The sequence below is a fragment of the Pinus tabuliformis genome, chromosome 9 (genome assembly GCF_031772625.1).
Source record: "Pinus tabuliformis cultivar Carrire ecotype Pingquan chromosome 9, CPIR1, whole genome shotgun sequence".
In the NCBI taxonomy this organism is placed as follows: domain Eukaryota; kingdom Viridiplantae; phylum Streptophyta; class Pinopsida; order Pinales; family Pinaceae; genus Pinus; species Pinus tabuliformis.
Window position 1 is genome coordinate 1,321,099,077 of NC_142307.1, and position 26,584 is coordinate 1,321,125,660.

A 26,584-nucleotide genomic window follows, 5' to 3' on the forward strand; every position below is an offset into this window, starting at 1 on the left:
CTTTAACATTTAATTGGCTCTTCATGTCACGGTATCATTTATGATGAAAAGGTCTCCCATTTACTGATTTTCTGTGTTGTTTCAATAATGAAGATTAAGCAATAGTTTTTAAAAATCTCACCATGGTCCTCCGGGAAGTCGAAGACCTTGACGCTGCCCAATTGTATAAAACCAAAATCCTCTGTGCTTCCCAAGAAAATCCCCTGTCTCTGCTTCTAACAGTATACCTTCCATCTCACCAATATGTCTTGCCACAAATTCACTGAACTTCACCTATAAAATCCAAGTATTTACGGCAACGTTAAAGAACCAATAAGAAAATTTAACTATTTCATAAATAGTAATCTGAGCTGCTAATGATCTGAAAATTACATTTGTACAGCTCATTGTTGTCAGGAAATTTACACAGATAAGAATACAGAAATGTCTTTGTTACTTTTCTTCATATGGACAAAGATAACATCGATTCATTTTCTCATAGGATCTCAAGTTTCGACGAACATACAACTTTTCTGGTTAATTTACAGGACTCTTCATCCTAGTAATCATGTTTAAAATTTACTCTATCTTGATTACTCGTTCATGAATCAGAAACAACAGATTTTTCAACTAAAGGGTGTGGATAAATCTTTTTCTCCTATTTTAATACAGATTCTGTGTTATCAGAGTTGGTAAAGTTTTCAGAAAAATGAACAAAATTTGTCAGTTCCCAGGCCAGGAAAATCGGATGGTGAATTTAGTTAAGAACTTAATGAAGTTAATGGTGAAGTTGAAGATGAACTTCATGGTCAATTCAATGACAAATATGACGCTGAATTTAAGGGCAAGGAAATTCTTTACATAACATTTGTAAAAGAAAAAATTGTGGAGATTCACTTCTGATTTTTCATAGCCTTTAAAAATTTCAAAAACCTATATTAATTTTTCATGACATGTAGTCAAACCATATGTGATGTTTTAACAAGCTTAGGAAGCTATAACAAAAAAACAAAAATTAGCTTAATTCTATTCGTCAAAATTGATGGAAAATTATGACATAGATGTTTGCACTGGCAAACTTAGCTTGAATTTCATAGTAACCGAATTCAAACAAGAACACAATCCAGCTGACTTACAAATTTGATATTCTTGATTTGGCGATATTCTCAGTATAAATTTATATATGTAAAAAGAAAGGTAAATACACCACAAAAATAGCCCACATAACATAGATATTACATCGAGAATGGGGAGTTCCGCTTAGTGCTGAATACCATCATCTTCGAGTGACAGCACTGGGAGAAGACAGTTTCTCTTGTCATTCCGAGCAATTCTAATATGGAGACAATTCAAGAATTCTACTTTTATTAATCCTATTGTTTCTATATATTTATTCTCTTAACCTTCATATATATATATATATATATATATATATATATATATATATATATATATAGTTTAATTGTTATGTACCTTCCTAAGCATGTTACTTAGTAACCTCTTCTAATGATCTACATGAGTGGGAGGTGGTATAGCCCTCACCTGCTCTCTTCTATTTATGTCCACCCTCTCGTTAACACCTTCCATTCTTCTAGTTAACAGTCCTTTTAGCAATATGTTTTTCTCTCTCTATATGTCATCATGAGGGGATGCATCTTCCCCTCCTTGTGTCATCTTGAGAGAATGCATGTTCACCTACCTTCATCTATATAGATTATATTGTATGTACTTTGGGCATATCTCAAATATATTGATGTCCTGCATTAATAGGTTTGTTGAAATTTAATTCATGGACCAGCAGATCTGCACTTTAAGGAATAAAAGTTATAGCTATTAATCTGAAACTCTCTGTACAACTATGAAAACCCTCCCATCTGCAAATACTAAACTCTAAATTGCATATTCAAAAGTACAAAAACTGCATTATCTAAAACTCTGTCAAAACTCAACAGTAAACTAACTACTCCATAAAAAGAATTCTGAAATTTATGACAGACAGAGGAATTTGCAGAACAACAATCAAATAGATGTTTATTTTTCAGAAAACAGAAACTCACATAACAACTCTGTTGCCAAGTCAAGTCCCACTAGCACAACCGGTTGAGGATGGGCCTCATCAGCAAGGCGACCCAGGATCAAACCTCACAGGGGGTGGTTGTGCCCTGTGCTAGGGGGAGGAGACATGCTAAAAAATCCAGTCAGCTAAGGGCTGGTGTGGCCCAGGCCGGGTGCGATCCCTGGGTGACTTTGACGGCTTAGATGCCCCTAGGTCGCGGCTCCTCAAGCCACAAGTCAAGCCTAGAGGATCATAAACAACTTGACAAACAAACAAAAAAACAACTTTGTTGCCAAAACTCTAAGATGCATGAAAAACTACACTGCCCTACTCCATTAGAGAGTAGGAGAGAGTGCTTGGGGATAATAATAGGCAGCCTAATTTAAGGCCTACATGCATGAACAACCTGCCTAGAAAAGAGCACCCTAGGAGAGATCTTCCTAGCAACTGTGCCCTGTGTTGACCATGTACATGACAACAGTCCAAGGAGCAGAGTATAAAGCAATGGAATAAAATTTTTGAGTCAATATCATCATTGTAATCCCAAATTCTGCTTTTTGTATTGTAAAAATGATTCTAGTATGACTATTAAGCCATGTAACAACACATAGGTAAGCCTATGATTCTTCTCAAAGGGTTTCACTCTAGGGACTTTTTTAACCTCCCCAAATTATCTGTGTTTGTAAACACAAAGAACTGACAGAGTTTTTCCCCCAGATATACTCCAAAGCTAGGGTGGAGCTCATTTATAAGGTCTTAGGTGAGTCCTAGTGTTATTGATTCTATGTATTTTATCATACTAGATCATGTGTCTTGTGTTGCAAAATTTGGTGAGTCATAAGAGTTTGTGTTTATGTGTTTTCCCCTTCTAAGGGTTGATTTGTAATATCTTGATGTAAAAGTGTTATCTGGGAATATTTTTGGTGAATGGTTCCTCATAATTAGAACACCATTACCAAAATATTTTTTAGATGCACTTAGAGGGTGCAAAAGCATTTAATCTCGAGTCTAATAATTAAATTTATGGCGAAAATAAAAATAAAATTAGCCAGAAATCGTCAAGAAATAAAATGAATGGAAAAATTAATTACTCTTCAAGTGCAAAACTTATTCAAAAATTATTTGAGGCTATTTTCAAAGGAAATAATTCAAGTCAAAAATAAAAAGTCTCATTTCCAAGGTAGAAGGACCTAGTCCATAAATTTGTTTGGACCAGAGAAGACTATTTCCCAGCAAATCGAACTTTTTGGACCAAGCAGTTGAATATTTTGCACAAGTAACGATAATTCTATTTTTGGAGGTCCTCCATGATCTAGAAGTCAAAGTTTGACCCCTCCAGCACAGTGAACAAGGAAGGTCGAAATTTTTTGGAGATTTGTGCCAGCTAATCAAGGGTTTGAATTTTATCCACAAGGATCAAGCCATGGATCGATACAACTAGCAGTTATTTCCACTTGAATGGGTTAATCCCTCTCATTCTCTATATAAGTAAGCTTTCAAGCTCCTCATTGTAACTTCAAATGGATCGAAAATTTTTGTATTGAGCTAAGCTCTACTGGAATATTTTTAAAAAAAGTCTTTGGGGTTTCAATTCAAGGTGTCTCTCTCTTGATGATTCATGGTATGTGTTGAATGGGTTTAATGCTCTAATTTTGTTCTTTAACTGAAGATTATTGTTTCATAGCCAGTGGTTGGATTATCTATTAGCATAGGTATCTTGCTTTAGGTATTGGGCTAGAGTAAACACATTGAAGCTGGTAGATCTAGCAGGTATCTCTAGATCTCTAGTCTATTTGTGTGAATCGAACCCCTTTGAAACTAATAATTTGTCTTTCGAGTATGAAGAGATTTTCAGGTGATTCATCCCTTGGACAAGCCCCAAGTTCATGGACTTTAAGGTGACCACATCTTGTTTGGACTCTAAGCTTATCTAACAATTCATTATGCAGGGTTTGGGTTTGTACATTAAATAAAAATGATTTCTATCAATTATTTTCAAAATTTACTGGGGCTAAGAGGATTTATTTGCTAACAAGAGCTTCATTTTAATTGTGAATAGTGTAAATAATTTGTAAATAATTTTCTAACCCTTGTATATTATTTTTTCCTTTTGTAAATAATATTTTTAGGGTTTTTATTTTAGAATTTTCTAGATCTTGTGGCTTGGCTCTATTTATTTGATTTGCAAGTGCCATTAGCTCAAGAATTCATAGACAAATTTGAAGCAAGAGGCTTGAAACCCTCACCTAGCCTAGATGGCTAGGGTTTGGCCTTATATTCACCTAAGGGGGAGCCATCTAACTTCCTAGAGGATTGTGTTCAGCCAAGGAGTGTTGATCTAGAGCCTAGAGACCAAGATCTACAATACCTAACTGCCAAAATTGCAACGCCTAGCCTCTTCGAGGGAGTCGCTAGCCCTAGAGGGCTTGTTTACTGCAAAAACTAAGGTTTTCTCAAGTGCTGATATTTGAAGTGGTTTTACAGGTGCATTTTCCAAAGTTAGAGGCATTTTGGGGATTGAATTTAACATTCTTTTGCTTGCAAGAGGTGTCCGCAGTGTTTTTGAGGGCATTAGGCCTTGGCCGCAAGTCAAATAGTCCTATTTTGGCCTAGTTGCAGCCCTCAAAGGGCCTACAGACCCAAGCCGCAAGCTTATTTGGCCTCTAGGGCTAAGCCACTGTCCTAATTAGGCCATAAAGACCTAGTTGTAGCCTTTGGTGACTTCGAAATAGGGTTACAAATTGATTTTTGTGCTAACCCCTTGTGTTTGCAGGCCTAATCATAAATTTGACAAGGGTTTTGAAGTGATTCATCATTAGTAATTTGTCATTTTTGTTTAAAGGCTAATAAATTTGTTTTGCAGGCTTGAGATCAAAGTTGGGGCAAGTTTGTGGGCTTTGAAAGCCATTGTATCCATCAAATCAGCCATATAAGCTTGGCCGCTAGCATTTGGAGGCCTACTAGGCCTGGACACTAGCACTAGAGGGCTTAATTCATTACCAAAGGATATTTAGGGCTAACAATCTTGTGGTTGCAGGTGTTTGGAGGAGTTTTCTCTCCTGTTCAAAGGCCAGAGTCACATTTTTTTAGGCTTACACTTGCTAGTCTTGCTCATTTCTCCTAGTCACAGGCCTAGGAGGTCATTCTTGCACTAGCCGTTGGGTTTCAAGGACCTTATACATTGGTTTTCAGACTAACATTTGTGTATATTTGTGGTTGCAGGTGTTAGAAAGTCTACATTGCATTTTCAAGGTCAAAACATCACTATCTTGGTGTCTCAACCAACCAAGTTTGCCATCAAAGGAAGGTCGCTAGGCCTTAAGGGTTTGATTCCTCTAGCCTTCCCTCTTTCCTTGGCTGTTACATTAATAACCAGATCTAAATTTGATCATAACAGTGGCTTAATCACACAATAATCACATTAAGAAGACCTAAAAACACATTCTCTAATAAGCCTAAGAACCTAAAATATTAACTCACCTTAAGTTAAGGCTTATTCATTATTGTTATTGAGTAATTTTGGGGACTGTTCTAACAATAATAAGTGGTTGATCTGACTTGAATAAGTCTGGTGCATCCTCTTAATAATCATTGAATAATAACATTGATGCATTGGTCTATCTTTGGGGTCTTGAGGATAAGATAGCATTCTTGCATCATTGCATTGTACTTCCTTCTAGCATCTCTAACTAGTAAATTTGCATTTGTTTTATCTCACTTGTAACATTGCATATCACTGTTAGCAATCTAATTACTCAATTGGTTCTTGTTGCTGTTGTGCATAAGGAAAATTGCATTGGTCTCTCTTTCTGGCCTTGAGGATGAGATAGCATTCTTCCATCATTGCATTGTACTTCCTTCTAGCATCTCTAACTAGTAAATTTGCGTTTGTTTTATCTCACTTGTAACATTGCATATCACTGTTAGCAATCTAATTACTCAATTGGTTCTTGTTGCTATTGTGCTTAAGGAAAATTGCAAATCTTTGTGGTTTCTAGTTAACTAACAAGAAGATATTGCTCTCATATTTGTGTTCTAAGTTTCTCTTGTTTCTAATCATTATAATATAAATAAGAGGAATTCTAATAAGCACCTTGAATCATTGAATGATTGATATTGTTATTCTTGTTTCATTGGGATAATTGTTCAAGTGTTCTCTAGGTGCTTCATTAATTGTTCTTGTCATCTTGTGTTGAGAAATATTCAAGTCATTTAATTTTGTTGGAGCATTTAATATATCTATAATCTCATTGAAGCAATCACTCATAATCTGCACCTTCATTCTAAGTTAGAAGTGCATCTCTAAAATTTACCTCCAAGCATAAACTTGGTTGAAAGAATGATAGGACCACCTTCTTCACACAATTTAAGAAGTCTAGACCCTCATTCGCAATTAACATAGGTGACCTTGCAGTTCTCTTGTGGGAAATCCCTTGTAGGAACAGAGGAACTTAGGTCGTTAGAACCCCACAGGAGGTATCGTTAATGAGGCCTTACCCTCCTTCCTGTTAGAGTCTTATAGTTACAGTGATCAAATTTACTCTTTCCATTGTTGATAGAGTCTTAGGTCAAATTATTATATTTTCAAATAATATTTGACATATCTCTTGATTGTCAAATGGTTCCAATTCATTGTCTAGGTGTCATTGCTACTCCCTCCACTTATTCAAGGTCACAAATCATCCATCATGGTCACTGTCATCATTTCCTGTCATGAGTCATCAAATGAGTTAGTTGGTCATCATTTAGGTCATGGTCAAGGATATGCATTTTATGGGCATCATTAACTCAGTCATCAATATCAATTTAGGGAGTCATGTCATCCATTATGGTCATCATCATGGGAGTTAGCAATTAGGAAATAAAGTTTTTCAAAAAGAATCCAAGTACATCTATGTCACATGTAGATGTAACCTTCCTATTGAAGAAATAATTCTACAGTACAAATCACATCATCAAGTCATTTTGTCAAAAGTACACATGATGTCACTCCACTATCGAGCCAAAAATCGATTTTCTAAGTTATAAAGGAGCATCAAGGCATTTTAAAACTTCATTGTATCCTTCCAAAAGCTCCAAGAGCTCCTCTCTATCACTTTGATACTTGTTATAGCCATCAGAACTTCGAATTTCACCACCACTGCTCTTTTCATCTGTTTGTTGCGTTTCTGGAGAAGGTTGTTGTGCTTTTCATTTGGAGACCAAAGGGAGGAAAAACAGGTTCAGTTTTCATCTCAAATGCTTCAAAGCCTCTTTAAACAAGTAAAGCTTCACAAACCCTTTATGCAGTCTTTTCCCTCAGAAAAATGATTAAAACTCCATTCCTAAGGTTTTGTTGTGTTTTTGTTGCGTTTTCCACTTTCATGGTCTCTTGCTTCTTTTGAGAAGAAATCTCCTTGTTTTTAAGTCTATATATCCTTCATTACCTTATCAAACACTCCTCACCATTCCCCTTACTGAAATTCAATCATTTTTCCATTGTTCCTCAAAAACCTAGCTCGTTGCTGTGTTTCTGGCCTAAGACTGTGTTTTGCCCTTTTCACCCCTCTTTTCTCACTTATTTTGAGAAATTCCACCACCATTGTCTTCCTAACATCTATCCCTACCCCCTATAATTTCCTCAGAATTTTTCCTATCCTCCTTCCCTTCATTCCCTTCCCTAAAGTTGTTGCGCTTTTAGCCATGTTTTGCAGATCAAATCCCTTGCCCTTTCTTGTTTGAAATTAGGGTTTTCTATTTAAAGTGAAGCCAAAAACATGGTGAAGACCAGTGAAAGAAGAAGTATAAGGGAGGAGAGATCTCTAGGTATGAGCCAACTCATATGCAAGAGGTCAATTCATCAAAGTTCATCAGAAAATCATTTGAGCAAGCAGGTTGTCTAGGGTTTTGTCAAAAAGTGCAAGAGGTGGGCTATCATCATGATTTAACTAGCCTTTTTTCCATTAACTTCAAGAAGGATCAGGCCACTATAGCAGGGGTGAACTTTTCAGTGTCAGAAGAGATCATAGCTTCAGCAACTACTATCCCTAATAAAGGTGAGATTTGGTTCAAGGGAATGGATTTAGACCTAGAGCACTATAAAATGTTCTTGAAGCCACAATACAAGGATTCTCCTTCTCACATTTTTCCTAGCAAGCAGTTGTTGGACAAATACAGCCCTTTGATGAAGACTATCATGAAGTACTTCACTTCTGAGGGCAGGATTAGTAGGCTATATCAATATCACATCAGGTTATTGATGCATTTCAATATCTATTTAGAAGTTTGGTAAAGATGACAGAGAAAGTGTAGTCTAAAGGAAGAGATCATCAAGCTAGCCTCTTTCATCATGCCTTAGTGAAAATGATAGTCCTCCACCAGCTAGCACAAATCAACATGTCATGGGAAAGTTTCTTGGAGGCAGCTACTCTTCTACCTATCTCAAGCCAGTCAAAAAGTCAAAGCACTCCTTCATTATCTTCCAAACCACAGGGAGTTGAATCATCAAGCAGGCCATCAGTGACAAAAACTCGGCCTAGAGCAGAGATTTCAAAGACAGACAAGGAGGGTAAGAAGTTGGTTTTTGCTCCTGAATCAGAAGAGGAGATGCCTAGACCTAAACATAAAACTAGGTCTCAGGCAAAAAGACTATCTAAGGAGGTTGTCAGTGAAGAGGCACTTCAAGTTGAAACCATGAGAGAGGAATCACCTAGGGATAGAGATGATGCACCCTTGCAAAATGAAGAACAAGTGCCTCCTGAATTTGAGATCGCTGACCCACGAGAACAGCATGGAAATAAGGCAGCAGATGACATAATCAAAGAGAAAGATGCGCATATTAGAGAACTGGAGGATGACCTAGCTAAAGCCAATTTCATGGTGGCTTTCTTACAGCAGGAGAATAGACAATTGAAGCAAACCCTAGTGCAGTAGAGCAAATCACAAGAAGACCCTCCATCAGGAAGCAAAGCAGGTGTTTTGACAGCAAAGGATAAAGGTAAAGCAATCATTGATGTAGAGTAGCTGGAGGAGAAGAACATTCAAGTATAGCCTAGGAGACCTAAAACTAGAGCAATGGCTAGAAAGGAACAACATGCAGAGAATCCATCTCCTCTTCAAGCCCAAAATACCATAGATGACACCATAGCTGCTGAAATTGAGAAAGACAAGGAGTATTGGCTTGAGAGAGTGAATGAGTACTTGGAGAAGCTATTGAAAAAGGCAAACAGGGATACTACCATGCAAAGAAATATGGCAAGACACTACTATGCTAGGAACATGGTTTGCAAAGTTAGGGTGAAAAATATGAAGAAGAAACTCAAAAGAACCCTAAAGAAACTCAAAAGGAGGGACAACCTTGACCTATTAGTTGATGCCTCATTGGTGGTTTAAATGCATGACAGAGAACAAAGAAGAAGGAGACAAAATTTTGAAATTTTGAGTTTTTGTGCACACAGGCAAAAAGTATCCTACAGAAACGCAGCAACTAGTTGTTGCGCTTTTTCTCAGAAGGTCAGAATCAAGATTGTCAAACATGGAAAGGTAGCTAATGGCATATGGATACCAGAAAAGTACCTGAGGATACTTGTAGAATCATGAATTTGCAGAAAATGATCAAACAATGCCTTTTTTACACCTTGCTGCCACCTTTTCAGGATTGTTGCTGCGTTTCTGGACAGTCTCTCTTGAAATCAGTTTTGAAGGGGTTAAAATGATGTTTTTGCATGGTTTAATGGCTCCAAGGTGTAGAGGACATCCCAAAGTTTCTTCACAGGTCTTCAGCAAAACTTCAAACCTCATCCAAGTCATCAAAATATCAAGCTAAAGATTTGATGCGTTTCTGGGCATGAAGTTTTTTCATTGCATGTAAAGGGTTAAATGTCAATTAGGTTGATGTAAATAGTTGTTACATGAGCTTATCTAATGTAAATGGGTTTGTTAGTGGTTACTATAGTAAATAATCTTGTAATTAATGTTGTAAGAGATAGGCTCAATCAGTTAGCTAATTGGGGAAAGTTGTTTTTGATTCCCCTGGGATTTGGCAGTGATAGGATAGGTTCATGAATCAGTTGCTATGGAGCAGGATTCGACCCCTTAGAGGGGAAATATTGTGTGTCTTCTATATGTACTCAAAAACAAGTCTAAGAAGGGGTTGGATACTTGAAGCCCGTACATTTTGAACTAGTGTAATTGATTTTGGCAAAAATAATATACAGTTGCAGCTATTTTTCTAGGATTCATGTGTTGTGGTCAGTGGCATTGTTTTCTTCAATAATTCCTATGCAATTGATTATTAGATGTTTTTAGTAGATATACATGTTTCTTCTCATGATTATCTCTCAAGTGTCAAACAGAATACATTGTCTAAATGCTCTGTTTTGTTTGAGATTATCATTTAAGTGTTTTTATCTTCCAAACAAGTGAATTCATGCATGTATGCTCACTTAGTTCCTTCTATCTGATTTCCTCATCACCATACTACTACGACAGATCCATTTGTGTCTCTGATTACATCTATCTTGCCTCATTAAATGACTGCAACTAATCTTTTGACCTATTTGGCTCTAGTTCTTAAACCTAGTGCTTCATATCCAACAAAACCTAAATCAAAAACCTACTGTGCAAATATCTAGCCTAAAACCCTAATAATTCCAACCATATTTTGGTTGATTTTAGAGAGAGCCCTCTCTGATTTGGTAGGGCTAGCTGCCAAGTCAAAAGTTTGGTTTGTGGTTACCTCTTTGGTTTCTTTTCTTAGCCTTGGGAAACTAAGGAGCGTTAACACTTCCTTTGGGTTTCTTTCTACAACTTGCCTTCAAGGCTACTTTCAAAAGAATTGAGAGGAAGGATTCACCTAGATAAGGCATCTAATTAAAATTAACCAAGATCCTGCATCACACATTAGATCTAGGTCCTACTCTTCAAGTTCATATAGGATAGAATTTGCATCCTACAGCAATTGTTCATCCAGTTACTTGAAGTATTAATCTGTATTGTGCAAGAAATTAATTTAAAGGCACTGGTCTCTCACTCATTTCTTAAAGAATCTAATCTACTTGTGCTTAATAATCATACTTGTCGTTTAATTTTAACTCAAGTTGCTAGGCCATTCAATTGTCTCCTGGACTTGTTGGTTCCTGTTGTCGCCCAAACTGTATAGACAAGATGCGACAACGCTCAGGGCGGGGGCTGTCACTCTGATACTTGCCCTCTCTGTTTCAGTTGTCTCCCTAGAACAAGCTATGGGGAGTAGTCCCTACGAAATGTGAAGATGGGAGACTTGTTGGAAACCAACAAGTCCGGGAGATACAACTGAATGGCCTAGCAACTTGGTTGAATTAGCAAATTAAATGATTTGATTAGATTATCGTGAAAGACCAGTGCCTTAAATGCAGTCAATTACTTTCTTAAGATAACTTATTTACCAAGTCACCGAATGAAAAGTTGTTGCTTAAGGATGCTTCACTATCCTAAACAAGATGCAATTCTTATAATCTAGGTGAGATGCAAAATCTTGGTTTATTTTAAGTTATATGCCTACTTTAAGTGTATCCTTCCTCTTAACTGTTTTGAAGTCAGTCTCTAGAGTAAGTTGTGAGAGAGAAACCGAGGGAAAGCAAGCTGAGGCTTGGTTAACGATACCTCCCCTAGGGTTCTAACCACCCGATGCCTTCGGCGTTGCAGAGACTATGGCTCTGACAACTGCAAGGTCACCGCGTTAACTACTAAAAAGGTGCTAGACTCCTCAAGCTAGATGAGGAAGGTGAGTCTATCAATCTTTCAACCAAGCTTATGCTTGGATGTGAGTTAATTAAATGCAACTTGTTAATTTTAAGCATGTTCTATGCTTAGAGCAATTTATTTCAATTTTCACAGTTAACTCAATATCTTTTCCAAATTAGCAATCACATCAGCATTAAAGTAAACTGCAGATAGAACATAAACATAAATCGCAAAAGACAAGAGGACACAAGCTGTGGCGTTAGCCAGGGACAAACCCCAATGTGGGGAAACCCTTGATCAATTCTTCTTATATGTTCTTCAATAGTTCAGCAGAGAGAGAGGGAGAGAGAGAGATAGTACATTTACAACAGAAGTCAACATTTTGACTTAAATAGATAAGATCATAGATCATCTCTAAGAAGATGATACATGAGATCAGTTGAAGACATGCTACTTCAATTGATTCTCCAAGGTGACTCCTTCACCTATCATTGTGCTGCATCTCGTCATCATGCTGCACCATGCTGCACCCCTCATCACAATGCTAGACCTCATGACCATGTTGTACACATCATACTGTTGCACCTTATGCTGCACTGTTGTCCCATGTGCCATTGTTGCACCATGCTAGCCACTGTTGTCCTATGTTGCATACTGTTGTCCCACTATTAGTGACATAGCCATTCCATGTTAGCTTGCTGTCCCATTGTTTTTGTTGTTGTCCCATCATAGTATGTTGTTGTCCCATCAATGTCATTGCTGTCCCATCATAGTATGTTGTTGTCCCATCACAATATGTTGCTATCCCATCATAGTATGTTGTTGTCCCATCAATGTCATTGTTGTCCCATCATAGTATGTTGTTGTCCCATCATTGTCATTGCTGTCCCAATTGCTATTGCAGCACCATGTCTTGCTGTTGTCCCAATTATTAGCATTGTTGTCCTGGGCATGTTTGAGTCCTCAAACTCTCATGCTGTCCCTGTTTTGAGAGTCACCTATAGCCCACCTTTTCAGTCATATTAGGCCTGCATCTAGGGCATCGTATGTTAGCGTTAGGGCTCCCTTTAGACTGCATTAGGGCTGCCTTTAGACAGCGTTTAGGGCTGCCCTTTAGACTACGTTTAGGGCTTCTCTTAGACTGCTTCTAGGCTACATTTTTGGACAGCGTTTAGGGCTGCTCTTAGACTGCGTCTAGGGCTGCCTTTTGGACAACATTAGGGCCTCTCTTAGATTGCGTCTAGGGCTGCCTTTTGGACAACGTTAGGGCCTCTCTTAGCTGTGATAAGATTCCTACAAGACTGCAGCCAGGGCATGCTTCCTTGACAACATTTTTGACTTCTTCTTTGACAGCGTCTAGGGCTAGGGCATCTCCTCTAGGGTAGCGCCCTTAGGCTTCTTTCCTCCAACGTCTAGGGCTTCCACTCCTAGATTTCCCTTCCACTAAAACCCAAGACAAGTGGAAAGAAATCAAGATAGAAGTGTGTGTGAGAAATGACTCTCAAGTTATCTCCTTTTATACGAAAACGTTGAGCACTTGTGGGGTTTATTTGGTTGTTGGCCGACCTTGATGAATTGTCTTATAACACAAATAAATTCATATCTCCATGAATACTTATCGAAATCGGATGATCTTTAGATCAATCCTACACCTCTCGATGAGAGGGATCCAAGAAAAATATCAGCTACCATAAATAAGATGACCCACATGGAGTTTGTCCCTAGTTGCCAATTTAACACTCCCTCTCAACTAGGGAGAACTCCATCTGTTGATCCATCTGTCCGACTGTACTATCTCTGCCATCAGTGCCTTGCACTGCTCGGCTCTGCTCTGCTCTACTCTGCTCTGCTCTCCTTTGCTCTGCTTTGCTGAACCATGAAGAAGAAGAATTGATCGAGAATGTCTCATACCATTCTCTACTGACCCAAAGTCAGTTTCATATGAGGAGAGTGTGTCATACCACTCTTACTGACCTGAAGTCAGTTTCATTGATCCCAGATCAATATCACAAGACAGTGTCTCAAACCACTCATACTGATCCCAGATCAATGGAGGTCATCCTAGCATAGAGAGTACGGTAGATACAACGATGCATCCATCGATAGTACTACTATGGTCCCTAACCCCATTTCCCTACTCACTGATCAGATGAGAGGTACTTCCCATGAGTCCCAGATTGCATGGGTAGGATGCCTCGATAGGAGAACTAATCATCCTATCCACAGGAGAACAAATCATCCTATCCATTGGTCGCCACAGGAGAACTAATCATCCTGGCCCACATGAGAACTAATCATCTTGGCTCATAGTCGCCACGGGAGAACTAATCATCCTGGCTCACAGTCGCCACAGGAGAACTAATCATCCCAGCCCACAGGGGAACTAATCATCTCAGCCCACAGGGGAACTAATCATCCTATTCCATAGTTGCCACGGGAGAACTAATCATCCTGGCCCACAGGAGAACTAATCATCTTGTTCCATAGTCGCCACCAGGTATCACAGGGAAAGGTTGAACCTGCCACCCTGTACATAGCGCACCACCAAGGGAGGGTGAGTCACCTTGTGGTCGTATGTCACTCCAGTAAGTACCCCAAGCCCTCCAAAGTTCCCAGAGCTCAGTGCATGCAACATGTAGGACCCTTATATGAAGGTCTCTTAACGACTCCAAGTCGTTCGAGAAAATCACATATTTGACCTTTCCCCGGCGCTTTGACAAAGTGTCTGTGACCTGTACATTAGTCTTAATGCGATGCAGCCTCCTCGCTCATCGACTTACCATATCCCAGATAAGGTAGTATCTGATGTGTATCTGCTGGAGCAATCATCGAATACGAGATTCCTCAATAATCGAATCCCCCCTGGTTGTCACAAAGAATCACAGTGGTATTCATCATGTGTACAAACAGCTCATTGATGAGCTTCCACAACTAGGCAACTTCACATGAGATCATACTCGTAGCTATGTACTTGGTCTCGGCGGTGCTTATAGCAACCAACTTCTGCTTCCTACTCATCCATGATATCAAAGCAGAATCCAAAGAGAACCAACACTGAGAAGTGCTCTAGCGATCCTCCACACTGCCTACCCAGTCAACATTCGAATAATCATGCAGTTACATATTTCCGGCAGTGTATCTCAATCCATGAGAGATTGTGCCTTGAAGATACCTCAGAAGATTCTTGGCACCAATCTAGTGAGGGTCAACCAAATATGAGCTCAACATGCTAACTGCAAAGCATATATACAGATGGAAGTTCACCAAGAACATCAATGCAGATGAGTTTATGAAACTCAGAGGTATTTCCCAAATCTGGTCTGGCATCACCACCATATAACTTTTGAAAGTTAAGATCCTCAAGGTAGTCACGGGCTTGCAGTTTACCATTCCATATCTGGAATCCAACTCCCTCTTACTTCTTCAAGTGAGAGGGTTTGCACCTATCAGAAATAGGTCGTTTCTTAGAAGGTGCCAGTATGAGAGGTCTATCATCCACAACCATCAAACAATGGTTTGGATCGGCTTCACTTTTAGTGAATCTCAGCTTCATCAGACAGCTATCAATCCTCTCATATTAGGCTCGAGGTGTTTTGCTTCAAGCCATAGAGGGCTTTCTTCCACCTGCATACATGAGATTCCTGATCATGAATCTCAAACCCCTCGGGTTGTTCCAAATTTGTAGACCTGCTACATGAGGGGAATGATCCCCTTGTAAGATTTTCATTCGGTACATCTCGAACATGTACCTTCATGCTCTTCTTGAATTCAGGCATCCCTGTCACCATTTGACTCACATCAGGTAGGGTCCCATAATAAGTAGACCTCCGGTGCTATAGATGAGATATGTCAATTGACATGAGCCCCAATGGACCATCCTGCAACTTGATACAAATTGCCAACCTTGAACCCATGAGAAAAAGTATCTTTGAAAATTTCATTTTCAAACACGTACCTTTCCATCGATGAATGCCATCCTATATCCTTTGACTTCCATTGCCGAAATGGACACCAGGTTTTCTTGCGATCAGGTACATAAAAGAGATTCTGTAAATTAATCGGGTTACCCTCATTCAATTGAGGGGTAACGTTTCCTACACCCTTTCCGGGATAGGTGGCATCAGCTCCAAGTATAATCCCACGATTGTTTCCATCTCTACCAAATTAGAGAGAGCACCCTTCTATCTGATGAAGTGCCTTGAAGCACTATAATCGATAAGCCAGATTCCCAAAGAATCTGAAGGAGAGGGCCAATACAAGATAGCGCTTCTTTATCTTATCAGAAACAACATTTGATTCTTCATACCTGGGGTTCCTTGCTTTCTCTGAAGAGTCGGTTGTTTCCTTGATGACCTACATTACCTATCATTCCTCTGACCATTAAAAATGTCCCTGGAATGATTGTTATCATCATCAAGTGACGTGTCCTTGCCATTTGGACGCTCCTTCACATAATTGTTGAACTAGTTATCTGCATTTCCTTCCACCCGAAGATCTGATCTTCCCAATGAAGTGATCTTTAGGTAGGCCATATTCCACTGCGCCATTCTGATAATATTCTCTGCTTCGATTTCACCCTCGATGAATTTGAAGAAGGATGAGGAACTCATTGATCCTTTTGTCCTTTCCTAACTGTCTTCGGTGATTGCTCTTTCACTCTAGCTTGGGCATTGTCTTCACCTTACCTCTGATACCATGTTAATTTTAGGTATGTTCTATGCTTAGAGCAATTTATTTCAATTTTCAAAGTTAACTCAATATCTTTTCCAGATTAGCGATCACATCAACATTAAAGTAAACTACAGATAGAACATAAACATAAATCGCAGAAGACAAGAGGACACAAGATGTGGTGTTAGCCAGGGACAAACCCTAATGTGGGGAAACCCTTGACCAATTCTTCTTATATGTTCTTCAATAGTTTAGCAGAGAGAGAGAGAGAGATAGTACATTTACAACAGAAGTCAACATTTTGACTTATCCAAATAAGAGCATAGATCATCTCTAAGAAGATGATACATGAAATTAGTTGAAGACATGTTGCTTCAACTGATTCTCCAAGGTGACTCCTTCACCTATCATTGTGCTACATCTCGTCATCATGCTGCACCTCACCGTGCTGCACCACGCTACATCCATCATCACAATGCTGGACCTCATGACCATGTTGTACACATCATACTGTTACACTGCTGTCCCATGTGCCATTGTTGCACCATGCTAGCCATTGCTGTCCTGTGTTGCATACTGTTGTCCCACTATTAGTGACATACCCATTCCATGTTAGCTTTTTGTCCCATTGTTTTTGTTGTTGTCCCATCATAGTATGCTGCTGCTCCATCATAGTATGTTGTTGTCCCATCAATGTCATTGTTGTCCCATCATAGTAAGCTGTTGTCCCATCAATGTCATTGTTGTCCCATCATAGTATGTTGTTGTCCCATCATAGTATGCTATTGTCCCATAACTGTCATTGTTGTCCCATCATAGTATGCTGCTGTCCCATCACTGTCATTGCCATCCAAATTGCTATTGCAACACCATGTCTTGCTGTTGTCCCAATTATTAGCATTGCTGTCCTGGGCATGTTTGAGTCCTCAAACTCTCATGCTGTCCCTGTTTTGAGGCTCACTTATAGCCCACCTTTTCAGAGGTATTAGGCCTGCATCTAGGGCACCATATGTTAGCGTTAGGGCTCCCTTTACACTGTGTTAGGGTTGCCTTTAGACAGTGTTTAGGGCTTCCCTTTAGACTGCGTTTAGGGCTTCTCTTAGACTGCTTCTAGGGCTGCATTTTTGGACAGCGTTTAGGGCTGCTCTTAGACTGCGTCTAGGGCTGCCTTTGGGACAACGTTAGGGCCTCTCTTAGACTGTGTCTAGGGCAGCCTTTTGGACAGCGTTAGGGCCTCTCTTAGCTGTAATAAGATTCCTCCAAGACTGCGGCTAGGGCATGCTTCCTTGACAGTGTTTTTGACTTCTTCTTTGACAACATCTAAGGCTAGGGCATCTCCTCTAGGGCAGCTCCCTTGGGCTTCTTTCCTCCAACGTCTATGGCTTCCACTCCTAGATTTCCCTTCCACTAAAACCCAAGATAAGTGGAGAGAAATCAAGATAGAAGTGTGTGTGAGAAATGACTCTCAAGTCATCTCCTTTTATATTAAAACGTTGAGCACTTGTGGGGTTTATTTGGTTGCTAGCCAACCTTGACGAATTCTCTTATAACACAAATAAATTAATATTTCCATGAATACTTATCTGAATCGGATGATCTTTAAATCAATCCTACACCTCTCGCTAAGAAGGATCCAAGAAAAATATCAGCTGCCATAAATAAGATGACCCACATGGAGTTTGTCCCTAGTTGCCAATTTAACACAACTCTAGTCGTAGAATGCAGATGTAGGATGAGAGATTACCTTTAGTGAGATTGTTAAAAATCTTAGGCACTTAGAGACAAATTACAATGATATTCAACGAAGTGCTCAAATCAATATTCAATGACAATCTTCACTAAAAGAGGAGATGCTCAATGAAACAAGATAGAAGGCGCCAGAATGTTATCAAAACAATTGCTCATGAAATAACCATAAACATCCACTAATGCTCAAGGAATATTTAGAGTGCCAATGTGCCAAATAGATACAAAAGAGAAGAGCTTAAACACAATTAGCAATTCTTTAGGTAACACAATGCATTAGTGCTTGCGATTAGAAACATTAGGCAACTTATTCTCAATGATATTATTCTCTACTTAATGTTAATGACACATTTTAGTTAATAAGCTTGGTTAGGAGATTGGTATCAAATGAAATGCTTATTAGAGTTCCCTTTCGTTTCAAATCTTATGATAGTATAATAGTGAAATCACAATCTTTTGCTACCTATGCAGCAATTTATTTTGAGACCGTGCTACAATTTCCTTAAGCACAGTATCATCAAGATGAAAATTGCATATGACCAGAAATGAAATGATCCCAGAGAGACTTCTCAAAAGACTAGATGCATTTAACCAAATATGGGATGCAAAGTTTGCAAGGAATACTATGCAGAAGTGCGATGATGTCAAAATGTAACTATGCAAATGCTACAAGTGAGGGTTAGTAGAAGAATGCCAATGCAGCTATGTTACTTGAGACTTGGCAATCAATCAAACACACCAGACCTTCAAAGAAGCAACTGCCATATAAATCAGCCCACAGTTATGCCATATCAGTCCCAAGCACTCAAAACAATAGAGATGAAGCTCTGTAGCTTATGTATCAGAGTTTCAAGAGGGCATTTCAGACTACTGTAATCATATATCAAACCTTAGACGCAGTATAATCAGACCTCCCAGAATCACAAGAAACTTAGAAAATCAAGGCACAAAAGGAATCACCGCAACAAAACAATATGCTGTTTCAAATGAGAACATGCACCAGACCTCAGAGATAAGCTCACTGTAGCTTGTTATCAAATATATACCAGTCTATTTAATCACAAGATCGTACCCAAGATGCTAGGAATAATGTCAATCAAAAATTCCAAGCTTATGCGTTAGAAGCAATGTAAAGATGCCACTGCACAATCACTGCAAGGAAAGATCAGACTGCTGCAAGCTTGTATCAGACTTCTGCAATGATAATGTTAGTCTTTCAATAGACTAAATCAGTCATCAAAATTACGTAAGTTGACAGCCAAACATTTGTGACAAGTCTTGGTGTTATTTAGGATCTCCTTAGAATGATTATGATGTAATTATACCACTGTATGATCAACTTCAGATCTGATCTAGGATTATGACAGTCATACAGTGAGTTGTTTTAGCTGCAAAAAGGAGAAATCAATTAGCAATGGATGATTAGGGAAGAGAACCAAACCCTCAAGGTCCTATAGCAACGTTTGGCCTAAATGCTTCAAACCTCTTCCTTTTCACTAGAAAATATTGCCAAAAACCCATAGAGAATTTCGTTTAGGCCTGCAAAAACAAAGTTGGATCAGAGTATAACAATTATAGCAATGATAACCTCCTCAAAGTCTGTGCGGCTAAGCATAACAGGGCAAAAGAGGGCAGCGGCTAGGCTAATTTAGCCTTTTTAGGGCTGTGGCTGCCCTATTGGGCCAAATCTAGCATTAGGACAAATACGGCCCCCAGAAATGAGCCAAAAACGGCTAACATTGTAATGTCCTTTCCTAAATTATTTTGTCACAGGTTTAATTTCCCACAATTTTGGATAATTTTTGGTGACCTTGGAACCCATCCATTTTTTACTTAAGGACTTAGGAGAGAAAGAAGGGCGAATTATTTTGTTAGTGGAATGTAGGGGCTACCCACATAGGAAAAACTCACTTAGCTAAGTGCGGAGTTCAAATAGCCTTAGAGGGGAAAACGAAAGGCAAGGAGGAGGGACCCACATGGGGAGGAAAACCCACGAAATTATAAATAGGAAGAGCTCATCTACTCAAAAGGTATTTTGTCTATTGAACTCACTTTCGTCGCTTGAGTTCGCTACATAGCCGGGTCACTTGTCGTTTAGCACCGAGTTTTCCAAGCGGACCACTCAACCTTTCTTCGGGGGACTTCGAGTGCCACCCTAGGAAGGACAAATCATACCACGTTGGAGTAGAGCTGGAGGGATTTCAGAGCTCATCTTTCAGCCTTTGGCTCAGCTAGTGCATGTTTCTGGAGGATGCAAGAAGGGAGCACACAAGGGTTGTTTCGAGGGTCTTCCGGGCAACATTTGCCGAGAGAATTTTGGCATCGGAGTTTCAGTGGAGGATCAACATTTTGGAGGAGTTTCAGGGCAGGAGATTGCTGCTAGTGGGCAGCATGATTTGCAGCTACCTGGGCCTGCGCAGAGGACTCTCACTGGGCACACGTGGGAGCTTGAGGGACGAATTGGGGAGCTGGAGATTGCTAGGAGAAATAAGGGAAGCCTTTGGGGAGAGCATCTCAGCTTTTGGGGGTGATTTGTGGAGCTTTTTTAGTGAGCTACAAGTAGGCCATATTTCCCAGCACTTGGACGAGGATGTGACGTTTGGGGGCCGAATTTCAGGGATCAAAACCAAGCCAAACCCTTTATGGGTTTTTGTGGGTTTTGGTTGAGGAGCTTAAGGTTAATTTTGCATAATTTTTTGAGCACCAGAGGTGGGGTTTCCAACAGTTCCTTTCCAGCAGACAGTGCAAATTTCTGGGCAGCACAGAGCATCATTGGAGCAGCAGTTGTTTAGCATTTGGGCTTGTTGTTTGATCACTTGGGCCTTGTCACACTTGACATTGAAGCAAGCCCAGGTGCACTCCTTCCACACTATTGTACTTGCTCCCATTTGATTAATAAAATGCCTCAGTTGGTTCTTACTTCTTGAGTTTATATGGGGTGTTTGTTGAATATTTGAAATTTATAGTGTTGAATTTGTTTTTGCTTTGCATATCACTTTTTTTCCTATTTTGGAACATTACAAACGTCCTTTAGGAAATTCATCTTCAAACCCTAGACATCTAGGGTTTTTGAGGTCTCCAACAAAATTTCTTCCTTGATCCTTCAAAGATTTCACCTGCAAAACAAATTTAGAATAGAAACCGAAATACCCAATATACAAAAATTTCAAATAAACCCCGAGAGATGCAAATAAAACAAGGTTTAGAAATAATTTACAAATATTTACAATATTTACAAATTAAAATTTACAAGTTCTCATTAGCAAAATAAATTCTTTAGCCAAAGATCAAATAAAAAAGAAATGAAACTTTGAAATAATTTATGGATGAATAATTTTTGTAAGATAGCCAAGCCAAAACCCTCCTGCAAAATAATTTACCAAAATGAAAACTTAGAGCCCAAACAAGGTTGGCTCTTCCCCACAGTGTATGAACTTGGAGCCCAAGGGCAAGCATACCTGTAAATCTCTATAAATTCTCAAGACAAATCATTAGCTCATATGGTGAATCAAATCACCTAAGATACTTGTATCAATAGAATGTTCTTATCGACAACAAATGAAATTAACGGTTAAAAAAAAATATTTAGCACAATATAGGATAAACACATAGCCAACACATACCACAGATCAATTGTTAATTTTAGTTAACAATGGTATGTTCTATGCTTAGCACAATTACTTCAATGTACTTTAAGCAGCCCAATGACAATTTCCAAATTAGTTTCCAATAGCAATCACATTAAACATAAATCACATTGATATTAATTGTAGATAGAACATAAAATAAAATGCAAAAGACAAGCCAAGACAAGAGGACACCAAATTTGGCGGATGCCAAGGAAAAACCCCAATGTGGGGAAAACCCTTTGATCAATTCTTCTTATTATTATATCAAATGTCCAGCAGATAGAGAGCACAAAAAGTCAAAGTTGACTTTCCCAATCAAAGTCAAAATAGTCTTGTCAAATCTACAGTCAAATTCAACCCTGACCAAAAAGTCAAAGATGGTCAACGCAGCAGTCAAAATTCTCCTTTGAAGCTCGGTCAAAGGTAGTCAAACTCAGCCTCCAGCAGTGGTGAAAGCGCAAAACAGTGATAAAATTTGCGGTCAAACTTGGTCAACCTGAAGTCAACCATGTCGTCAGCGCAAGTCAAACAACCCATAATTTCTCAATTTTTGTGCCAATAAATGTGGCCTAGTCAAACCCTCCAAAATCGTAGTCAAGCTTCGTCAAACAGTCCTTGGTCAACACTGGTCAAACCCTTGCAACGGTCCTGAATTTTGGCCCTGCAATCTACCCAGAAAATCCTTGCCACAAGTATGAGAGAGAAGATCTGCCCAATAGTTGTACGAACCAATGAGAGAAGGAGAGAAGAATGTGTGAGTGATGATGATGCTAAATGAGTTGAGAGGTCACCTGTATTTATACAAGTCGTTGAGGGTGAAGTCGCATGTCTCTTGGGCTTCATGAGCCTACATGATGATGTGGTTGACCTAAACAATTTGCACGTGTGGGCATAAATTCAAAAACACATTTTTGGTTGTCCAAATTTGATGATCTTTAGGTCAATTTTGGTCCTCTCGAAAAGAGGAATTTAATGTATTCATCATCTTCATCAAATGAGTTGAATAAAGTGGAATTTGGCCCTAGTTGCCAATTTTAGGATCAGTAGATAGAAGAACACCATGAACTGAACCCCAAAGTCTTTCTATTATGATAAAAAGTGTTCCCAGTGGAGTTGTAGCCTAGTACCAAAAAAATCACCTCACCTAAAGATGTCACATAGAAACAAAATGACTTCTATTTATAGAGAAATACCTCCAAGTGGAAAATAACGACTAGTTGGTTTGACCCCCGTCAAAATAATCTCGACCGTTGAAAATAACTTGATGATCTTTTGAATATTTTATTTTGAAGGAAAAATCGAAATTTTCTTAAAACCCATTTTTAATTAATCTTAAAATTAATATTTTGAATGAATTTCCTCAAAAATTTGACTTTGACTTAACCATCAAGGTCCAAGGGCTCAATTTTTCTTAAAATATCCATTTTTGCCTTGGTGGGGGACCTCCAAAATTTAATTTTCCTTTGACCCACGAATTTTTTATTATTTTCTACTTAGAGAGAAATTAATTTATCTATAATTATTTTTGGCTCAAAATTAATTAATTTTCAAGCTTGGAATTTTTATTTAATTTAGCCAAAAAAATTAATTAATTGACACTAGAGGGGATTAACTATTTTTCCACCCTCAAATATTTTAGCCATGGTGTCTAAGTATGAGGGACCATGCACTAAAATATTTTTACATCAAGATATTACAATTAATTTAACCCTCAAGGGGGAATACACCTTTACATATAAACCCTCATGAAATTACCCAATTTTGTGACACAGTGTGATCTAATATAGACCAAGTGGTTTGTAATAAAGTAATTTAGCCAAATTTGTTTAAACTTTTCCGAAACGCACTTTTACAAAAACTCGATATAACACTATGACTCACCTAAGAACTTGTTAAGAGATTCCAACCTAGCTTTGGGGTTTAAGCTGGAAGAAAAACTTCGTCGATTATCCATGTTTAAAAACACATAATTCGAGGAGGTTAAAAAACTTCCTAGGATGAAATATGTTGCCAAAATCAAAGGCTTACCTAGGTGTTGTTACATATTGAATGGTCATACTAGCATCATTTACAATACAACTTGCAGAAATTGGGTTTACAATGATACAAAACATGTTGGCTGATGATTCTGAATTTGAAAACATTTCTTTGTGACTTTGCATTCTACTTCCTTCAATTGTTGACAAAGTATGGTCAATAGTTCCCAACAAGTCTCTCATCATCTCATCCGTAGGGACTACCCCCCTTGTGAAAATTCCTTGAAATGCAGAAACTAGAAATATTTCTTCTAACTGATAAATTAATTATGTAGTATATTTTGTTTATGATAAAATAACGAAATATTCACATTGCAATTTATTGACCAAAATTAAATAAACGTTGCAAAAATAAAATTGTCAGAAACTAAGAAATGCTAGCACACACACACAAATTATGACACCATTATTTTTGGACAAATGTCCCCAAAAAATCCAAATGTGGGAAAAACGATGCAGCAGTGAGGGTTTTCATTATTATGCAGCAGTAGAGTTTCTGAGTACAATAAAATGTTGCCAAACTAGCGATTCTACCTAAGAGAAATACTGGCAAAAATATACTTAAGGATTTTACCCTCTCCAAACAATCCTAGCATCTGACGGCCTCTAAAAAGAAAGTCGTCCACCCTGCTCTGCGCAAGCCCTGCGTCACCTTAGCACAGACCCTTTCACACTCAACCCAGAACTCCTACAAATCAAGTCGTCTTGCCTGTTGCTAACTAGGAAACTATATCTCCAACACTCTGGAAAATCTTCCTGGCCTCCGGAACTGAAAACGAGCTTCTCCTCAGCTAAATCGAATTGCTCAATTAAGGCTCTGCGTTGCCCCTATGCAACCTCCTGGAAATAAATTTCAATCTCCCCTTTCTGACTCTCCGGAACTGGAAACTCCTCTGGAATATTGCTATGTTGTCCCTTTGCCACCTGCTACTCACCCACTGGCTCGATCTCTCCTGCAGAATCACCTGCACTAGAAAATCGAATAGCTTAGGCAACTGAGTATCTACACTAGTGTGATCTCCATTTACCCATCGACCTCTTCTTATAATCTCTAGTTGAGACTCCAACAGCCACGATTAAAACTTAATCGATGGTTGAGATCATCTCCAAGTCGATCTGTGTGAGTTTCTAGAGAATTCTCACATTTCTCAATTAATTACTATTAATTAACCATTTTTCCTAAGTTAGACTTAGGAAATTTTTAATTATGGTCAATTAATTTAATTGAGTCATCTCTAGGTGGAATTTCTAGAAACGATTTTTGAGTTTTGGAGAACTCTTGTGTTTTAACCTCTGCACAAAGTTTCGAGACTAAAACACCATCTGATGCTACAAAATTAACACCCCTTAGTCTGCATTTAGGAGACAACTTAAATGGAGAGGGAAGGGATCAGAGTGACAACCCCTACCTTGAGCGTTGTCGCAATTATGTGTACAATTTGAGTGACAACACCCTGTATATATAAATAACTATACAGTGAACTAATGCACCTTTTCTAAAATTAAAAAAATCCCTAAGACGAGCATTATACAAAACTGGAAGGTGCTAAAAATATAACAGCTCACTCGTTAACTTTAAAGCAAATACATATCTAGAATTATATAACAGTAGCAAAGTCTATTAAGAAGACTCCAAGCAAGCACATGTATGCCTACAGCAAGCATGTGCTTTGTGGTCTAATAATTTATATGTGCTAGCAGTTAAGGAAACAACAAATCGAATAGTTGTATATTGAGCTACAGATGCAAAAATCTCATCATAATATATTCCCTCTTTCTGAGAGAAACCTCAAGCTACAAATATAGCCTTATATTTTTCAATACTACCATTTGCCCCATGTTTAATCTTAAACAAACCATTTGGAAGTAACAGAAAATTTACGTTGAAGTCTAGGAACCACTTCCCAGACATCATTCTAGATGATGGACTCATATTCTTCAGTCATCGCATCTTTCCAGACTTATTCTTTTGCAGCTTCTTCAAAGGTGCATGGTTCTGCCTGAATGATGTTGCTCATGGTAGCAACATACCCTTGAAGTTGACTTGGCTTCTTACTTTTTCTTAAAATTCCTCTTGAGACAGCATGTACTTCAGCATCTTGCAAGGTATTTCACAGTGATGGCGGTCTCTTTCTCATAGGAGGATCATGTGGTGGAGGATCTAGAGGATCCATGGAACCCATGGGTTTATCAGCAAGTTCATTCTCAAGTTCCAGTTCAAACTCAAATGCAGGTTCTTTTTCATTAATAGCTTGTCTTTCAGCAATGACAGGAGGAGGAGAGTCTCTTGCTTTTCCAAGAGCTGCATCTTCATCAAATGTTACGTCCCTGCTAAACTTTATAGTTCTCTAACAAAGTACAAAAATTCTATAAGCTTTTGAATTATCACAATAACCAACGAACATACCTTTGTTACTTGAAACTTCCAGTTTGTTCATTTTCTCTTTCGGCACATGGAAGTACACAGGACACCCAAAGACTCTCAAATGGCTCACCTTCGGCCTTTTACCAGTGAAGACTTCTTCATGAGTCTTATTGTCTAAGGTCTGATGAGGAGTTTTGTTTTGCACATAAACAGCAGTATTTGTAGCTTCCCCCCACATAAACTTTGGTAACTTTTGATCATGTAGCATGCCTCTGACTACTTCCATAATGGTTTTGTTTTTCCTCTCAGCCACACCATTTTGTTGTGCATCGTACGGTACAGTGGTTTCTTTCTTCATCCTGGCAAATTTGCAAAGATCATTAAAATCATTGTAGGTGAA

General features: G+C 38.6%; 1 protein-coding gene across 1 annotated transcript in view; it reads right to left on the minus strand.

Annotated features, from left to right (window-relative positions):
* LOC149153392 (uncharacterized) overlaps window positions 1-26,584 on the minus strand; it is a 309,398-nt gene that overhangs the window by 82,406 nt on the left and 200,408 nt on the right. The window contains exon 7 of the mRNA XM_089438778.1: window positions 122-273. Within this exon, the coding sequence (XP_089294904.1) occupies window positions 122-273 (152 nt within the window). The remainder of the gene's footprint in view (window positions 1-121; window positions 274-26,584) is intronic.